General features: G+C 40.6%; 1 protein-coding gene across 19 annotated transcripts; it reads left to right on the forward strand.

Annotated features, from left to right (window-relative positions):
- Window positions 1-1093: 1093 nt before the first annotated feature.
- Window positions 1094-11589, forward strand: LOC111773193 (uncharacterized). 19 transcript variants are annotated; one of them, XR_011437859.1, is made up of 6 exons: window positions 1094-1280; window positions 2347-2421; window positions 3149-3223; window positions 3739-3855; window positions 8928-9000; window positions 11429-11589. XR_011437859.1 is itself a non-coding variant. In XM_070264690.1 (6 exons), exons 2-5 carry the CDS (start codon window positions 2276-2278, stop codon window positions 8947-8949), a joined length of 360 nt encoding a protein of 119 aa, XP_070120791.1. In that variant the 5' UTR covers window positions 1094-1280; window positions 2208-2275; the 3' UTR covers window positions 8950-9000; window positions 11429-11589. The 19 variants fall into 19 exon arrangements, 15 of the variants coding, with proteins under 15 accessions (XP_070120791.1, XP_070120788.1, XP_070120779.1 ...); XM_070264690.1 differs by having other exon boundaries at window positions 2208-2421; XM_070264678.1 differs by lacking the exons at window positions 8928-9000; window positions 11429-11589 and adding exons at window positions 3990-4113; window positions 4599-4777 and having other exon boundaries at window positions 1100-1280; window positions 1745-2421.
- Window positions 11590-18261: the final 6672 nt, after the last annotated feature.

The raw sequence follows: 18261 nt of genomic DNA on the forward strand, positions 1-18261 counted from the left end.
AAGATAATTATATCATATTAGGCAGAATTATGATCTAGTTATTGTCTTTATTTGGACATTAAATATGTTTTAAGGAGATGCGTGTCGGTGCCAACCTGACAAGAGTGGACTTGTGATGGTTATTTTTTTATGTCAACGTGACTGGATTACACGTGCCCAGATATTTGGTGTAAACATTATTTCTGGGTGTGTCTGTGAGGTGTTTCTGAACAAAATTAGCATTTGAACCAGTGGGCTCAGTAAAGCAGTTTGCCTTCCCCAGTGTGGGTGAGCATCATCCAATCATTCAGGGCCTGAACAGAACAAAAAGGTAGAGAAAGGAAGAATTTGACTCTTCTTGCCCAATTGCTTGAGCTGGGACATTGATCTTCTCCCACCCTCAGCACTCCTTGTTCTCAGACCTTGAAACCTGGATTGGAATCTACATCATTGGTTCGCCTGGTTCTGAGGCTTTTGGACTCAGACTGAATTATATCACTGGCTTCCCTGGGTCTCCAGCTCACAGAAAGCAGATTATGGGACTTCTCAGCCTCCATAATTGCATAAGCAATTCCTTATAATAAATCTTTTCCTATATGTATATCCTATTGGTCTGTTTCTCTAGAGAACCCTAATAATACCTGTTAGCTGGCTCTCTTCATGACCCCAAGATGGCTGTTCCCCTCATGAGCCTAAGACAGCTGCCACAGTCCTACAAGTTAAGTATAGGCAACATCCCCAGGATAGTTCCTCAGGAGAATTTCTTTTTATCAATGAGGAAAATATTTCCCAGAAGCCTCCAGCAAATTTCCCCTTATCTCACTGGCCAGAATTATATTATGTGCCCATGCTTAAATTAATCACAGGCAAGAGGGATAGAACCACCATGATTGGCTTAGGCCAATTAGAATTCACTCCCATAGTGGCCATCCTCTGTAGGACGAGGCTGATAGTAGTAGATGTTATACAGAAGTGGACTCATTGATAGCAACAGGGATGGTAGGATCTTGAAAAGAGGCCAGGTAGCCAAGTTGCTTCTTAACCATCAGAAGCAATTTGGTCACAATTGCCGTAATTCATGAGGTAGTTAATAGAACACAGAATTTCTGCCAATAATGGTAATAATGTTCAATCTAAACAAACAAAAGAAAGTAAGGTGGGTGATCAAGAGACTAGGGACAACCCAATAAAAAGTCATGATCCCAAGCCCAATTTCTAGATTTGAGCCAGTGTTCTGACCTGGAACCTTTTGACTGAAACAGAGGTAAGGTCCCTAGGAAGGAGGATCCTATAACATCATGGTAAGTATATATAGTAATGATTACCTCAATCCTTCCCAAAGGGATCTATCTATGGTCATTTACTCAAGTAATTGGGTACTTGGAAAAGGGGAAATTCTAAATATTTTGAGGACTGTTGGATATAGGATACAGGTTGATATTGAAACCCAGGGATCCAAAGAAACATTATACCCCCTATTAGAGTGGGAGCGTATAGGGGTCAATTAATAAATGGGGTCCTGACTCAAGTCTGGCTCACAGTGGGTACACTGGTTCCTCAGACCCATATAGGAGTCATTTTCACTATATATATATATATATATATATATATATATAAAACTACATATATATATAACTACAATATATATGTAACTACATATATATATAACTACAATATATATATAACTACAATATATATGTAACTACATATATATATATAACTACAATATATATATAACTACAATATATATACTTGGTTTTGGCAGAACCCCCATATATCATAGTGGGAAAGCCAAATTGAAGCCTCTGAAACTGCTCTTCCCCATTCCAGCCAAGATCGTAAATCGGAAACAGCATTATATCCTGAGAGGAATGTCAAGTCTAAAGAATTCAGGGGTGATGATCCCCATCACATTGCCATTTAATTCATCAATGTGGCCTCTGCAAAAACCAGGTGGATCCTGGAGAATGACTTTGGACTGGTGCAAACTCAATTAAGCACTAGCCCCAATTGCAGCAACTATGCCAGATTAATATCTTGGCTAGAGCAGATTAACATTGCCACAGGTACATAGTTTTCAGTCATGGATCTGACACATAAATTTTTTTCAATCTCTATAAGAAAGGAAGATCAAAAACAGTTCTCTTCCACTTGGGACAGACAACAGCATACATTAACAGCCTTGCCCCAAGGCCGTGTAAACTTCCCCACCCTCTGTCCAAATATAGTCCTAAGAAACCTGGGCCACCTGGACATCCTGCAGAACATCATATTGGTCCACTCTGTTGATGACAGTATGTTCTTTGGACCTGAGGAGCAAGAAGTAGCAAGTGTGTTGGAGGCCTTAGTAATATACGTGCCTTTCAGATGGGAGGAAAAAAACACTACAAAGATTCAGTGGCTCACAGCATTCTTGGTTGCCTACTTCTACAAGAGGACACAGTAAGTTTCCCATTAAATGATAAGGTGTGGCTGCCACCCGGTTACTTCATGTTCCTCATACCAAGGGAACAGCAGACAGGGAAAGGAGTCACATTCTGGCATGAGTAGCTGATCCTGAAAATCAGGAAGTGATAGGGCTGATCTTACAACTGGGGAGCAGGGAAGACTGTGTTTGGCACCCAGGTAATCCACTTGGGTGACTTAGTGGAAAATAGATAAGTACAGCAGCCACAGCCTAGTCTGCACCCACCGAGTAAGCCACTTGGCCCAGATAAGAGTAAGGAGAAGCTAGAATGGGTAGTAAAGAAGGAAGAAAATGAGTATCAGTTGCAACCTCAAGAGCAGCTACTGTGGTGTAGGCTCTAGTTCATTCCATTCACCTTCCTCTTATAAGTTTCTCCAGGAAAAGAAATCAACCAGAATCCTGGAGGAGCTGTTCTCAGAACTTATTGTAATGAAGCAAGTGAAGCCGAGGTGCAAAAAGTGGACTGAAGCAGACCCGTGGTGCATCACCCAGATTTATCGCCTCTTTCAGGACTCAAACACTCATTCCCCTCACCTGCTGGGAGTGTGGGCAGCTGAAAGCTGTCAGCTGAATCCCTCTACAGGAATTGCCTTCTGCTGAAGAGTTTCTTTGCCCCAGATCACAGACCCTTCCTGGAGACAGCCACATTCATTGACTGGTCAGCGTGGGGATATAAGACTGACGCTCTTTTTCTCAATTTAGGATAACTCTGAAGGACTATTGCAGCTGCACAGCCACTCATAGAGCTAGTGAGGAGTTTCTTACAACTGCATCAAGGTTCGCCTTCTTCCTCTGCCCAATAATGCTATCTTCATTTTCCCAAAGTTATTGATCCCAAAATGATTCCTCAATAACCTTCCTATATCCAAACCTCCATCTCATAATCTGTGTCCCAAGGAACCCAACTTGCAACACAGACATTATCTCATTTGTTCCTCATCACAACTTTATCAGTTTTACTACTATGCCTATTTGGAAGGCCTATTTCCTCAAGCCCTAAGAGCTTTAAGAAACTTGCACACTCCCTGGTTCTAGAGGCTACAGTCTTTTAACAAAAATGGATAAGCAAACTCTGATCTAGAATTAGGCTGTGCTAGAATCAGGCAAATATCCTCCTAGATGAGACTCTGGGTGCAGACAGTCAGGCACTAACTCTTAGACTGTCTCTTCCCATTATGTGTTTGTGTGTTCCCTGGGATCTGCCTTGAAGCTGCAGAGGAAAAAGGGAGAGAAATTCTGTAAGCTGGCTCCTCTCTCCAGGCTCTGTAAACCTTCTCACTTTATTCCTGTAGATTCCAGGTGTTGTCTCATGAATTCAGAGCTCTCTGTTGTGCTTGTGATGCTGTGCAGAGGAGTCCCCATGACATGACCAGCTGCCACTCTCAGGCCTGTGGGTCCCAGATCTCAAGGTAACTGAAGTGACCCAAACACACAATGATCTTGGTCGTATGAATTCAGTGGTTTAATAAGTGATTTGTGACTGGAAAGTTATATAACTGTAGAGATCATTCAGGTCTGCATCAGGTCTCTCTTCCCTCCCCAGCCCCAAGCTCTCAGTCCCTCCCTTGAGTAAGGTGTCAGTGCCAGATGTAGGAAATGCTTGATGGGAATGTGGCTGAAACTGTCTGCACTATGATGGAGGGACAGATTGTCATCAACTGCTGCAGGTAAAGCAGAAGCCCTTTATCTCTTAGAACAACTCTATTCTCATTTGATTCTCTGGGCGATCTCATAGATAATGTCTGGACTCCCATCAACTTCTGCACACATGCAACGGTTATAAGTAACCAGGCAGGGCAATGGAGCGTGTTTAGTCATTTTGCATAAGAACTTCCCTTGCACAGCTTCTACATATAACTCATTTGGCAACCCCCTTTTCTACCCATTGAGGCACCAGTGCAGAACATATTCTTAGGAGCACTCACAGCCCTTCCACCAGGTGCTCCCCAAGGCAATGGAAAGAAAATTCCAGGTGTTACTTTTCCCCTACCCTTATATCCACATCCCAATGTCTCCTAGACTTGTCTCTCATTATTCCCAACCATGTGGTTCTTCTGCTTGGGTAGGTCTGTCTCCTTCCCCTGACCCACATGTTCAGCTCACTCTTGCCCTTGTTCTCCTCCCATGTCCTTTTCCACCCTTCTCCCTGCAGCAGGGTCTCCTTTGACTCCTTCAATAATCCGCATGTGCTGCATCCTTCTCCAAGATACCATCCCTGAGGAGCCGCATTCCACCCTGATCATTCACGAGGACTTGTCAGCATGCACTTGTACAGATATTAGACTGTAACTGCCAGTTTTCAATAGAATTGATACAGTTTTAGACTGAGAATATTATTTGTAAGTTCACATTCTGTCATTTACTGGTGATCCTAGCTAAGTCCCTCAACTACTCCAAACTTCACTGTCCTCATTTGTAAAATGCAGATAGTGAAGCCTACACAATGTGTTTGTAGAGAAAATTAATGAGGGAAAGTAACGGGAAATGACTTCTACTTTTTCAAGTTGTGTGAATGTTAGTTATCATTATTGTTGTTTCTCCCCCATGAGATCTCTGAGGCCACATCTTTTACTTCCTTTCTAACTCTCCCCTGGGTCACGTACGATGCCAGCAATGCTGTAGGCTAATAGTAGTTGCAGAGTTAAGAATGAATAAAAGAAAACCACTTACCCAATGAGTTAAGGCAAAACCGCAACCATATTAAATCTATTATAGACATTTGTTCCACAGAGTGAATTGAGAACCTTCTCTACAAGGAAACATCCTGAAAAGGGAAGAAAATTTATTTGCAGCCCACTCTTGCAAATCTATGCTGAGAGGAAGAGAAATAGCATCAAGTCACCCTGATTTCTCATTCTAACATGGGACAAACATTGCTAACAAGGGACAAATTAGCCTCTGGAACCCTTGTTAGCTTTCCCCATAAAGGTTGCTACCTTTAAATAACCACCTTTTTTAAACACCCCTTGAAGAGATCATTTTATCTCCATGCTAAGATCAGTTCCTCTTCAACATCTGATGCAACCCCTAGTGTTTTCCATTGCTTTCTAGCTGTGTCAGATTTCCCTAGAAGACAGAAATGAAAGTGATGACTAAGAATATTGCACTTAAAATTCAAATTTTTGACCTACACTTTGATTCCCCCACCCACCCCTCCCATTCCTGTCTCCTTGCCTTCCAAAGGGGGAAATTACCATTTTTACACAGCGTAAAATCTTCAGCGTGCACCATTACATGTAGACTTGCAGTGTTTAAACGGAAATTTAGTTCATTTAGTTGGAACTATACAAAGCAGAACCTACTCAGAGAATTCAGACTTTTTTGCTATTTCACTGACAATCTTCTAAAGAGACAGAAAGGGTTACATGCCAGGAGTGTACCAGTTACGGTCTATTTCCCCTCTGTCATTTAGAAACAATTAGGCATTGACCTATTCCCTCCACATTGGCCTTTATTCTATATTCCAATCTTACCCGCAAGTCAAATTATTTAAAGCACCATGTCTGGAATAGAGAAAGACATTGGAAAAAAGAAAAATAGCACGAGGGAGAAAAACAACAACAATATGGAGCCTTTCTGCAGGTAATCTCAACATACTCTCACAGAACATTTACCTCACAGAAACAAGATGAGATTTCTCAATTGGGTTTTTTTTTCAATGACCCAAACTTGAGTAATATAGCCAGTAGTTTGATGGATATCTAAGATAATTAAATGGTTATGGTGACGTGTTAATGTGGCTCATTTTCCAGTGCAGTCTGTTCCAGATGCTCACTAATAAATCAAAACCACCTAGAGTTTAGCAAGCATTTTAGTCCCACTCTCAACTAAAAGGCAGATTCTCTAGTCTGGTAAGCTAGCAAAAAATAGATCACTCAATGGATCAAGCTGTCACTGAGGGATCTTTTGCAAGAATGAAAGGTATCTCGGGTAGTTCAGAACATCCTGCAGGAACTCTACACTTCCTCAATATACTTACTGAAAGCCCAGTGCCAGAACTACAAAACTCATCAAAACCATCCCTAAACAGAAGTTCATGGTCTCAGACTGACCTACTAGCAGATAATTTTAATACAAGTCAGGTAATAACAGATACACAGGGCCAGGGGCTGAGGGTAGGAGAGGGGTGTAGGGAAGGAATTGCCTGACCATGTCTTAAAGGATAAGGAGGAATTAGACAGGAAAAGGGAAGAAAAAAGGCCAGTCCAGACAAGGAGAGCACCATGAACAAAGAATTAAGACAACAAGAGAATGCCCCATGCAGAGAATCAGCAAACATTTTTATCCCATACATGTTTTTTATGTGCAGCTACCATTTTGTGGGGTCAAGCCTGCCATTTTGTTCCTCCCTTGTTCTGGAGCCCCCTGGAGAGGGTAGCCTGTGAAGTGCTGTCTCTAACCCCCACTTTGCGGCCACCTCCTTCAAGGTACTACTGCCTCAATGACCCTTCAACACCACTCCTAGGAAACTCAGAGGTGCCAACACTGTCCAGTGATCTGAGATGAGCTAACGAAGGAGGCTGTCCCCCTTACCATGCCTGCTATGATGGAGGGGGTCCCCAAGCAGTGCTCAATATCTTTCACAATATTCAAAGAAACAGCCCTTTACTGTTTCCTCAGGCTTTACCTCAGCCAACTGGGTTCCCTCCAAACCAAAGGACTCAGAAACGACTCCATGGGTGGGCTCTGCCATGAGAGTCAAGGAAATCACCACTTCTTCCTCAGAATCTCTCTTTCCCCCCACTAAGCCTAAAAGCTTTGATGTGGGGCCAAGCTCCTTCTCCCTTAGGCACTTCTCTCTCCCAGATGCTTCCTCACTCCACCCGCCCTCTGACTTCTGGTCAGCTGCCCTATCAGTTTGCCAGACAGCCCAGATGTGTCTCAATTCTGACAGAGGACACAGCTGAGGCCAGAGCTGGGGTTCCTACTGCATCATTTCTTTCTCCTTAAGCACAAATGAGAACGTAAATCTCCAAACATCATTTTCAACACCAGAAACTATTAACAGCAGTTGCCTTTGGAGAGGGGAAGAGAGCAGCTAGGGGACAGCGTAGAGGGAGATAGACTTTTTCACACACTCTTTCATGGTTGTGAGGTTGTACTGTGCATATGGATTGCCTATTCAAGAAGATTTTCTAGAAAATTACTTTAGAAAGAAAAGTAATTTTTTGAAACCCAGAATTTTCAGAATATTTTCTAGAATGCAATATCGAGGCCTTACCTTTGTACTCAAATGGCTTAATAATCTTATAGGTAAAAATTCAGTAGGTAAAAAAAAAATTCTGTGATTAAGAAGACAGATCTCAGATACTAAACCTGCTGTGAGACCCTTAATTGAGTTTCTTTACCCCTCTATGCCTCAGTTTCCACATCTGTAAAATGGGAATAATTATGATACCTATCTCATGTATTTATCGTGAGATTAAATGAACTAGTGTATGTGAAGCACTTGGTGTCTGCTACATAGTAAATGCTGTGTAATCGATTGCTAACAGTCATTATCCTTATCGGTTGCTGCTCATCTCTGTCACCTTCCACTACAGCATATGGTAAGAAGAAAACATTCCAGGTAAGGAAAGCATACCTCTGAGAAGGACAGCATATAGACTAAATATTAAAAGTGAAATCTGAGTGCTTTCAAAACCCTTGTCACACTTCGCTATATGTGTCCTGCCTGCTAGAGAAACACTTCCTTTCACGTGAGCCACCTGTGGTACACAGTATGTGATCTGAGTCAGGGACCCAAGTTCAAGCTATTGTTTCTCCACTAACCTGCCGTGTGACTCTTGGGCAAACCACAAGGTCTCTAGTCTTAATTTTTTCACAGGAGTGTCATGGGGCCAAGCAAACTAGCGTATGTGAAAACGCTCTGTCCCTACCAAAACCCTGCAACTGAGATGCGTTATTTTGAAAATACACACTTGATGGCCTATTAAATAGAACAGCTGAGTTAAACAGAATGAGTGTCTGAGAACTGGAACCACCCAGAAGTTTCTACACTACCATGAGAAAAGTTTACTTTTTGGTAAAACTCTCCAGTGGTTAAATCAACTGTTGAAGGAATAGCCCCCTCCAAGAATGCTCTCCCGGTGGGATTGCTGGTACCCCCTCTGCCACCACCACCCCAGAGTAGAAAAACCCTGAGACTCTGAGGGGTTCCATTTCTCTTCCAGACATTTCCTCTGGGGTCCACACTCTGGGTCCTTTCACTTATCTGGAAGTAACTTGTCCCCTTCAAATCCAAGGCACCAAAACATACTGCAGCTTCTTATAGTTCAACCCATAACTACTTTTAATCAGTTCAAAGGAATCTCAGAGACTCAAGTTCATGAGTTCTGTGACTTTGAAGTCAGTCAGTTAATCTCTCTGGCCACAGCTTCCTTACCAGGAAAACTATATTTCAGATTCTAAGAGTCACAAGAGCTTGGCACAAGTGCAAATTTAGTTTCCACTGTTTCCTATCTCTGTCCCTTCTGCTTAGTTCCATAAACTTCCACCTGTAGACCTGGGCTGAAATCCACCTCACTCTCAGCTTCCCTTGGCTTCTGAGGAAGGTGAGTCCTGACTTGTTTGAGTTCTCAGGTATGAAAAGTTGCTCTCCTCCCAGCCAGGCCCACGTGGCCAGGGTTCTCACATAGCTGTGGTTTAGTAAATTCCTGCTCAGTAAAGAGACAAAGGAAAGAATGTATGGATGAATGGATTAACTTGTTCATTCATTTAACAAATATTTACTCAGTGTCTATTATATACCACAAAGAGTAGTTCAGTAATAACCTGACCCATCTGTTACGTGGAGGTAGAGATGACAGGGTTGGGGAGGCTTCCTTACAGAAGTGAAGTTTGAGATCTGAAAGAAGAGTAGGAGGTAACTACTAGCAGCACTCATGAGACCAAAGGCCCTTCAGTGGGAAAGAAGAAAGAAATGAATGGATGAATTAATGAACGAAAGAACAAATGAGTGAACTAACAGACCAACGAATGGCCTTACCCTTGGTTAGAGGCACTCTACCTCTCACTGGGGTTCCTTTTCAATTAACACATCCCTATTGCGATTAGAAAAGAATTTTGCAGTATTTATATATGTAAACATTTCCTGTGTTTCCTCTGTGTGGAAACCATTCATTATCCAAATGGAGGGCTGAGAAATCTCAGACTTTTACTACTTTAGGGGATTCACTCTTTTCAACTCTTCATTAATTCATCCAAATTTTTTCCAGTTGATAGCTTCCATTTAAATCCTTTTCATTATGAACATAATTGAAACACTTCCCCAAATTGGCTATAGCAATTTAGATTTTTTTATTTTGCAATAAAATCCCGTAAATGTAGTATAGAATTTAACCATGTCTTTCTTTCATAAGGTGAAAATCCTCAAGGGAGCTAAGTTTACTAAGTAGAAAGAAGAAAAACTTTTGTCATTCCTGAGAAGGGGGAAGGGAGGAAAAAAAAACCCTGTAAATGTCACTACTGACTAATCCCATCTATTTTTGGAAGGCCCTGGGGGGTTTTAGGGCTTTCCATGCGGTAAATTAAACACTGACATTCCTCTAAAAAAGGAATGTGCAGATTTTGCTTCCTGGAGCACTCACCTGCGGCCGCCATAATTAAGAACCTGAAAGGTGAGTGGGAATTCAGGAGCACAAGCACAGTTTCGAACTGCACCCCCACCTGTTCTCAGATACCACAGGTGACTGGCATTTTTAAAGCCCATGAGTCAATCACATCCCTCATCTGATAGCTTTCCCCAGGCCACTGTGGACTTATGATGGTGCCTTTTTAGCACTTGCCTCTCCTGCTATGTCTATTACTATTGACCCCATTTATACTTGACTCAGGACAGTGGACGGTGAGGTCAGGTGCCCAGATCTGTTCCCATGAGCCTGCCCTGAGCTCTGTCAAATCAATGTAAGTCCTAAGAAATACGTCTTTGTCAAAAGTTTAGAAAGCATTTTTGTTGTTTAAAAAATGACATTTATATTATGCTGGTATTCGTTGGAGAAGGAGTAGAACTGGGCAGCCAAGGAAGTAGGTCCTTGCTATGGTTTTTAAGTTCTACCTTGTAAGGACTTCTTGTATTTGCCAGTTTATTCTTTCCCATATCAAGTTGAAGGTGTTATTTTTGCAATTTTTTCAATGGTGGTTCATTATATGAGTCTCTCTACTCTTGTGTATGCTTGAAATTTTCCAATGACAAATGATTACAAAAAGAAAAACAAATAAGCACAGCATTTCACATTCTGTTGGATCCTTGCTGCTTTGCTTTCTCCTTTTCAGCCCCACCAAAGACATCCACAACTAGGGAAGCTCTGAGAATTGAGCTTAGGGGCTGCATGAGTCTGCCCTGAATCCCAGCTCATTTTGTTCAGTTACTTAGAAGTGGGGCTCAAGTTGTTTGCATCTTTCATCCCATCAATACTTCGGTAAAGGAACTTTGTCTCATGATGATTAAAATTAAAAGTTCATTTCTTCTGAGAAGAAAATTACATATTAACAGGCATTCTGATGTTATTCTTACCTTTTACTTAAAAGTTAAAAGTTCTAAGGACATTAATAATTGCAATACTATTATTGGGGGTAAATTTTACTCTTATGTCTAAAAAACATATTAGCAAATGATGCTGTCACAGTAGTTGAATTTTGCAATACAACAATTGAGGATTTTACGACTTCCTTCAGTCTAAACCACAACACAGATAAGTAAAACACTGAAAATGAATTCTATAAATGTCATTGCCACAAATTTTTTAAAAACCCATTGAACATTTACAAAGTTAATAATAATGCATGGCATGCTTGCAGATAATCACGGGGGTGAAACTACACTGGCTTCTTAGGAACTGTTATAAAAACTCCATGTTCCACCTACACAACCTCTAGGTCACAAGCATGCTACTGCCAACTGAAAACTTTTCTCTTAGCAGATGTTTTTTAATGTACCCAAAGCCAGGACAAATCAACGTTGCCTTTCCTTCTGCCCTGTAGATGGACACACAAAGGAGATGGGGCAGAGAGCTGAGGACTCCATGCCAACTTTGACCAGAGCACTATTCCCGCCCCACCCCACAATACTCCAGCTTGGCCCTGACGTCAAACCAGCTTCCTGGGCTCTGGATGAGAACAGGAAATAAATTCCTCATGCTCTATTAAAGCGTCCATGGATTATTTAAAAGGAAACTTTAGAATCTGCTTGATAACACGGATCGTTTTGATCTAACAGGATGATGGCCAGCTGAATTAGTGAAAACCTCCTTTAGGCTTTAGTGTGACTTACAGAACAGTTTTTTAAAGTAGTTTTATTATTTTCAAAATCATGGTATAACTCTAAGGTAGTCTAACAGAGGACTATTTATGGATATCTCTTGCTTGGTGACTAGGTAAGAAAGACTTTCAATGCAGTCAATCATTAAGTTCTAAACTGTCCAAATAGAGCTTGGAAATCATTTGTTCTTTTAGCTAGCTTTTCGTTGGTTTTTAAGGTTTTTTAATAAAATTCTATTCCCGTTCCACCATAATAGCAATGGCTTTTACCCAGTTTGAAATGTCAGATTTACTATTATCCACTCTATCTTAATTACGTTATGACCTCTTGTTAGAGCATTAGTTGCATGCAAGATCTTAAGAAGGAAAAGCTGTACCACCCAGGCTTCCTTAAGAAAACTTGCTCCGGGATCAAGGGGCAAGTGGCAATCTGCAGGAGCAAATGCAGAGTGAAGCATAAAACAAGGGCATCAACACAGCTTCTCAGAGGTGCACTAGCAGTGCCCGGGGTCCCATGCTGAAGATGAGTGTGTGCTGTGGAAGTTCAGCATACACATCAGTTCAGGTCCTACTGCATGCATTGTGCCTGCACACACATAGCATGCATGCCTTTTCCTTCTATCAGTCCCCTTTCCCCTGCCCACAGCTACCCTGCAGAAGTTGGCATATTGACCCATATTCTAGAATCCTGCGGGAGCCTAGCCCAACACCTAAGTACTTTCATTCTTATATTAAATGGCAGAATCAAAATCCTAATATGCCCTTTCAGATTAAACAAGACTCAGGGGAGTAAGTTTCCGTGTAAACAGTTGCACAAATTCAGGGAGGAGACATAACTTGGCCAGAGTAGGTAAGAATAAATACAAAGGCGGAACTTCTAGTTCCACTTAAAGAATTAAAGATTTATGTTTATCCTCCCTGCTCCCCCCCCCCAGCCCCACAACCCATTAAAGTAGGATTACAAAAAAAATGTTAAGGGAAAAAACTGTAAGCAGCCAAGGGAGTCTGTATAGGGGACTTCAGCCACAGGTGTGGGCAAAGTGAAATACCAAACAGAAGTCAGGGAGATTAGGTGAAAGAGTCACGCAAGTGCACCTGCACACACACACACCAACATTACCCCTTTGCCCAACATTTTTGAGGCTCAGCTATCAGAATACTTGCAAGGCAGGTTTATGTCCTCCAGGTAACAGACTAGACAACTCCTCTCTGGGGGAACTGAATATCCCAAGAGAAACCTGCTTCCATCCCCGCATATACTGACATTTAAAGATCTTCCGATGTAAAAATCGAGAGCCCTGCCAGATCTCTCTTCAGAAAAGCCGACCAGCTAATAAGCGCTATCTACATAAAACTTCCAATCAGGGGCCGGCCCCATGGCCAAATGGTTAAGTTCATGTGCTCTGCTTCGGTGGACTGGGGTTCGCTGGTTCTGATCCTGGGTGCAGACCTACATACCGTTCATCAAGCCATTTTGTGGTGGCATCCCACACAGGAGAACTGGAATGACTTACCACTAGGTTATACAACTATGTACTGGGGCTTTAGGGAGAAAAAAAAAGAAAGAGGAAGATTGGCAACAGATGTTAGCTCAGGACCAATCTTAAACAAAACAAAACAAAACTTCAAATCAGCATTTCGGTGCCTCTCCCTTAAAAGTAAGTAACCAAGACATTTGAAGAAAGCCATACCCTTGAAAGAAACAGACCAAAAAAACTAACAGAAAGAAGAAATTCAGGAGAAATAAAAAAAATAAGAAATAAGAAAAATGTTTTAAGCTAATATAAATTTCCTCAAAGAGATAAAAGAAGATATCATATTCATGCAACAAGACAGTATTTTTTAAAAAAAGAGTTCTTGGGAATTCTAAATATGATAGCAGAGATCAAAAGCTCAACAGAAGGGGTTAAATAACAAAGCTGAGTAAATCTCCAAGAAGGAATAGGAAAAAAAGAAAGAAATTGAAAAGAGGAAAAAGTTTTTAAAAAAATAGAAGACCAATCCAGAAGGGCAGATATCCAAAAAGAGATAATAAAGAAAAGAAAGAGAGAGAGAGAGAGAGAGAGAGGGAGAGAGGGAAGGAGAGGAAATGGAGGGAGGGAGGAAGAAAGAAGTGTAATCCTAGAATATAATGCAGCTCATATGTAGTTGGGGCTGAAGTAACAGTACATCAGAATTTTGAGTTCTAGGTCAACAATGGTAAAAACTGAAAACCAAAGAAATCTACAGTGCAGAGTCCTCAGAAGACTTAGGAACTGGTAGTTCCAAATACTTCAGAAAGTGAGGGTTAAGGCAAAGCAAACAAACCTAAGAAGGGCTGAGTGAAGGCTGTTTAGGAAGCAGTTAGAGCCTTCTTCTCCCTCGCTGCTCCTCATCACTAGGTCTGTACCCTGCTTTTCCCCATCCCCACAGAAGATAACAGGTTTATTCTCTGAAGGAACTCTTTCTGGACTGGAGGCCAACTGATCCAGTTGTTGGTTTGGAAACAGTACCACAACCTAGGGCATTTAGTGACCATCAAATGCTGAGACTCCCAGCCTTACTTCCTCAATTGGCTACCAGAACACTGGCAGCATTCTTGTAACCTTGACAGAAGATGAGAAAAGTTTCTTTCTGGAGAATGTGACCAGTCCGAGAATGTAACTGGGAAAAACTGAATCAGAGGTTTCCTGAAGTAAACAGTGCTTCCAGATCATGGTACAATGAAGCCCGAAGTCAATGAGCTTTTTGGTCCTCTACTCTAATCCTGAGCAGACATCCAAGATTACCAGATGTCTAAGGAAGACCTAAAACAAGAAAACTAGAGAACAAAACAAATAGATAAGAGCAACTTAGAGGAAACAAAATATATAGGAATTAAAACAAATAAAAAAGTGTCATTAGTACTCTCAGGGAAATAAGAAAAGAATAAGCAAATAGAAAAAGGGGTATTCAAGTTTAAAAAAAAGAGGTATTAGAAATTAATAAACATAATGGTAATAACGAAAAACCCAAAAGAAGGATCAGAAAAGAAATTTGAGGCATTCTCCTAAAAAGGAGAGTGAAATGCAAAGGGAAAAACAGAAAAGAAAAAATGAGGACATTAGAAGACTAATCCAGGACTTCCAATATCTGATTAACAAGAGTTTCAGAAAGAGGGAGCAGAAAACCAAGGAGAAGAAATCATCAATAAAGTAATTCAAGCAAATTTCTCGGAAGTGAAAGATGAGTTTCTAGATATCCTGAAAGGGCCACTGAGAGACAAGCACAATGGATGAAAATAGGCCCATGTCCAGGAACATTATTGTGGAATTTCAGAACAATGGGGACAAAGAGAAGATCCATTTTTGCCTTGACTACTAGAGGATGTTCTCCACAAACACGAAAGAGTAAATCAGGGGGCCGGCCCAGTGGCGCAGCAGTTAAGTTCACACATTCTGCTTCAGCAGCCTGGGGTTCACTGGTTCGGATCCCGGGTGCAGACATGGCAGTACTTGGCAAGCCATGCTGTTGTAGGCATCCCACATATAAAGTAGAGGAAGGTGGGCACGGATGTTAGCTCAGGGCCAGTCTTCCTCAGCAAAAAGAGGAGGATTGGCAGCAGATGTTAGCTCAGGGCTAATCTTCCTCAAAAAAAAAAAAAAAGTAAACTAAGAAAGAGGAAGAGATGAGGACTTCAACTCAGGAGAAAAACATAGGGAATTCCAAGGTTGATAGCAAAGGGAAGTCCTAGCATCACAGCTCTGGAACAGCATGGAGAGTACTCAACCCAGATAGAACAAGGGTGGAGGAATCGGGGGCTCTATTCAAGAGAAAGAAAGAGATTAATAGATTTACCTAATGTTGGTTGACCTTGTGTCTATTAGAAGGTAGGTACAAAGAAAATTAAGCAAATGAGGGGAAAAGGAAACAATTAATTTCAAGAAAAACCAGAAGAACAGAGCCATAGCCCACAATACTAAACTGTGAATTGTATTTGCATAGACAAGTTATGTAAGCACAAAAGTTGATTTAACCAAAAAGTGTATTATGAAAATAAATAAATAAATGATAAAAAATGTTTAAAAAATTTATTAGCTTGGGGGCATGGGGCACAGGAACAGAGAGGAAGATGGTGTAAGAGAGTTGGATGCTTATCTACCATAATAGGTGATAAAAAATGTCTAAAAGTCACAATTCAAAACAGTATAATCTAGGCATACTATTTGGAAGTACCTAGATGTATACTCCAAAAGAAATGACCAAAAGAGTCAAAAGTGATTACCTCTGGGAAGGGGCACTGGAGGAGTGTGAGAATTGATGCAGGGAACCATTGTGTTTTGTTATAAACTTTCAATACTATTTAACTTTATAAATTATGTACAAGTATACCTTTGATAAAATAATTGACTTTTTTAAGTACATTATATTTTTACAAAATGAAAAAATAAAATAAGGTAAAGGACTTTTGTTCTTAATTAACTCAATGAATCAACGTGGTGATGGACTATTGATTCCTTCAGATAAGGGGCTGGTCCTACTCTCCTCATTCCAGCATCTAGCACAGAGGAGAAACTCAATAAATATTTGTTGTTTGATTGATTGGTCTATTAATGGGTGTCTTGGGCTATATTAATACAACAATTCTAGGGAGAAAGGTTAATAGCCAACAATCATTGAACATCTACCATGTGTCAGTCATTGTTCTAAGTGCTGGGCATATATTACATCGTTTAATTTTTGCAACCCCATAAGGAAGATGCTGACATTATCCCCATTTTATAATTCCTAATGTTGGTTGAAGAAGAAGAGGAAACTGAAGGACAGAGGAAGTTATAGAATTCATTCTAAGTCACACAGCTAGGAAGTATCAAACCTGGATCTAAACCCAGACTGGCTGGCTCGGGAGCCTCTGCTCTTAACTGCTAAGGTTGACAGCCAAGGAGGAGATGTCCTGTAGTCAGCCACAACTGGAATATTCTGTTCTGAACACATACACACACACTTTCACTCTCTCTGTCTCTTAGAAGTGGAAGGTAATGACAGGAAGTTGAACTGGATATAAGAAGACCAAAAACCATGCAAGTGAACGTGGGAAGCAGGGATCATTTATCAATGATGACAGTCTAATCGTTTCAACGGCGTGATGAAGAGGAGGGATTAGACTTGGTCTTAGGGTCCCAAGTAGTAAAACTAGCACCAATAGTAGAGATTATCTGAAGCTATAGTTCAGTTTAAGGAAGAGCTTTTCCACAGTTCAATGGGAATTCAACTGCTTTGGAAAGCAGACAGTCCCATTACTGAAAATCATTAGCTTGTCAAACGTCAGGCTTGGAAGAAAATCTGAAGGAATTTCATCCAATCAGTCTCAAGATGCTTGGATCACCTTTACATCACCCTCCTAAAAAGTATTCTCAAACATTTCAGATTTTATTTTTTTCTAAACAAAGTTATATATGCACGCAATTTAAGGGTTGAATAGTTCTAAAAAATTCATTAAGAAACATAGAAGTTCCTCACTGGAAGCATCCACTTTCAATTTTTTTAGAAAATTTTACCTCTATATCTCTAAATAACCTCCTTATATTGCTATTTCATAATTTCTCAGTATTAGGCATTCTCCATTAACTTCCCACAATGTTAGATCGCTTTGTTCTCTTTCATTTCCCACCGACAAGATACACACATACCCTTTCCATCTCCTCATTATTCTAACATAGTTTATGCAGCAATTTTGGTTAGATCAGCATTCTGTGTTTATATTATTACTATAACCAAACACTATTCAGAGTTGAGTCATGATGTAAACCATGATTATTTTTCTTTTCCTATACATCTTTTTATTTCCTCCAGGATTAATAAAAAGTCTCACACTTTGCCTTTGCTTATTTTTTATGTACTTATCAAACCCTCGATTTCTGTCAAATACCTGAATTTCCTCTCAAGACATTCATATACATCAGGTATTCTAGCCATCTCAAAGCCTCCTGGCTTATTCTAATGTGGACTGGTTACATTCCACGCCTGGTGTACAGTTGCCATCTGGGAACTTCCTTTACCATTACCTGGAGATTCCCTTTTCTCCCTTTTCCTGTATCTCCTGTCCCTCTCTTATTTGTTTTTCTCCATTGTGTTAGTGGTGCTCACCCCACAGTAGCTTCTTGAGAAAGGTTCTGTGGGAGATAAAATTTTTGAATGTTTTCAAAATGAAATACATCTTTATTTTATCTCATACTTGGTTTTAAATTGTATTCTAGCTTCTAGTGTTGCTATCAAGAAGTCTAGAGTCATTCTGATAGCTGTTCTTTGTATGTGATTGGTTTTGTCTCCCTTGAAACTTTTAAAATCATCTCCTTGTCTTGAGTGTCCTGAAATTTCACAGTGCTGTATTTGGGTGTGAGTATATTTTCTTGCATTGTACTGGGCACTCAGTAGGCAATTTCAGTCAGGAAACCCATGTCTCCCAGGTCTGCGAAATGTGCTTGAATTACTTTGTTGACTATTTCCTCCACTTAGTTTGTTCTGTTCCCCCTTTTGGACACTCTTATTCAGAAACTGTGCTTCCTGGACTGATCCTCTAATTATTTTATCTTTACTTT

The sequence above is a fragment of the Equus caballus genome, chromosome 4 (assembly GCF_041296265.1).
Source record: "Equus caballus isolate H_3958 breed thoroughbred chromosome 4, TB-T2T, whole genome shotgun sequence".
Classification (NCBI taxonomy): Eukaryota; Metazoa; Chordata; class Mammalia; order Perissodactyla; family Equidae; genus Equus; species Equus caballus.

What these genes read in the sequence shown, in the direction of transcription:
- LOC111773193 (XM_070264676.1), top strand. Translation starts at nt 2,063, where the DNA reads ATGGATCTGACACATAAATTTTTTTCAATCTCTATAAGAAAGGAAGAT. An exon ending in TACTTCTACAAGAGGACACA is followed by an intron (nt 2,422 to 3,148) that starts GTAAGTTTCCCA and finishes TTCTCAATTTAG; the next exon opens with GATAACTCTGAAGGACTATT. An exon ending in TTTCTTACAACTGCATCAAG is followed by an intron (nt 3,224 to 3,738) that starts GTTCGCCTTCTT and finishes TTATTCCTGTAG; the next exon opens with ATTCCAGGTGTTGTCTCATG.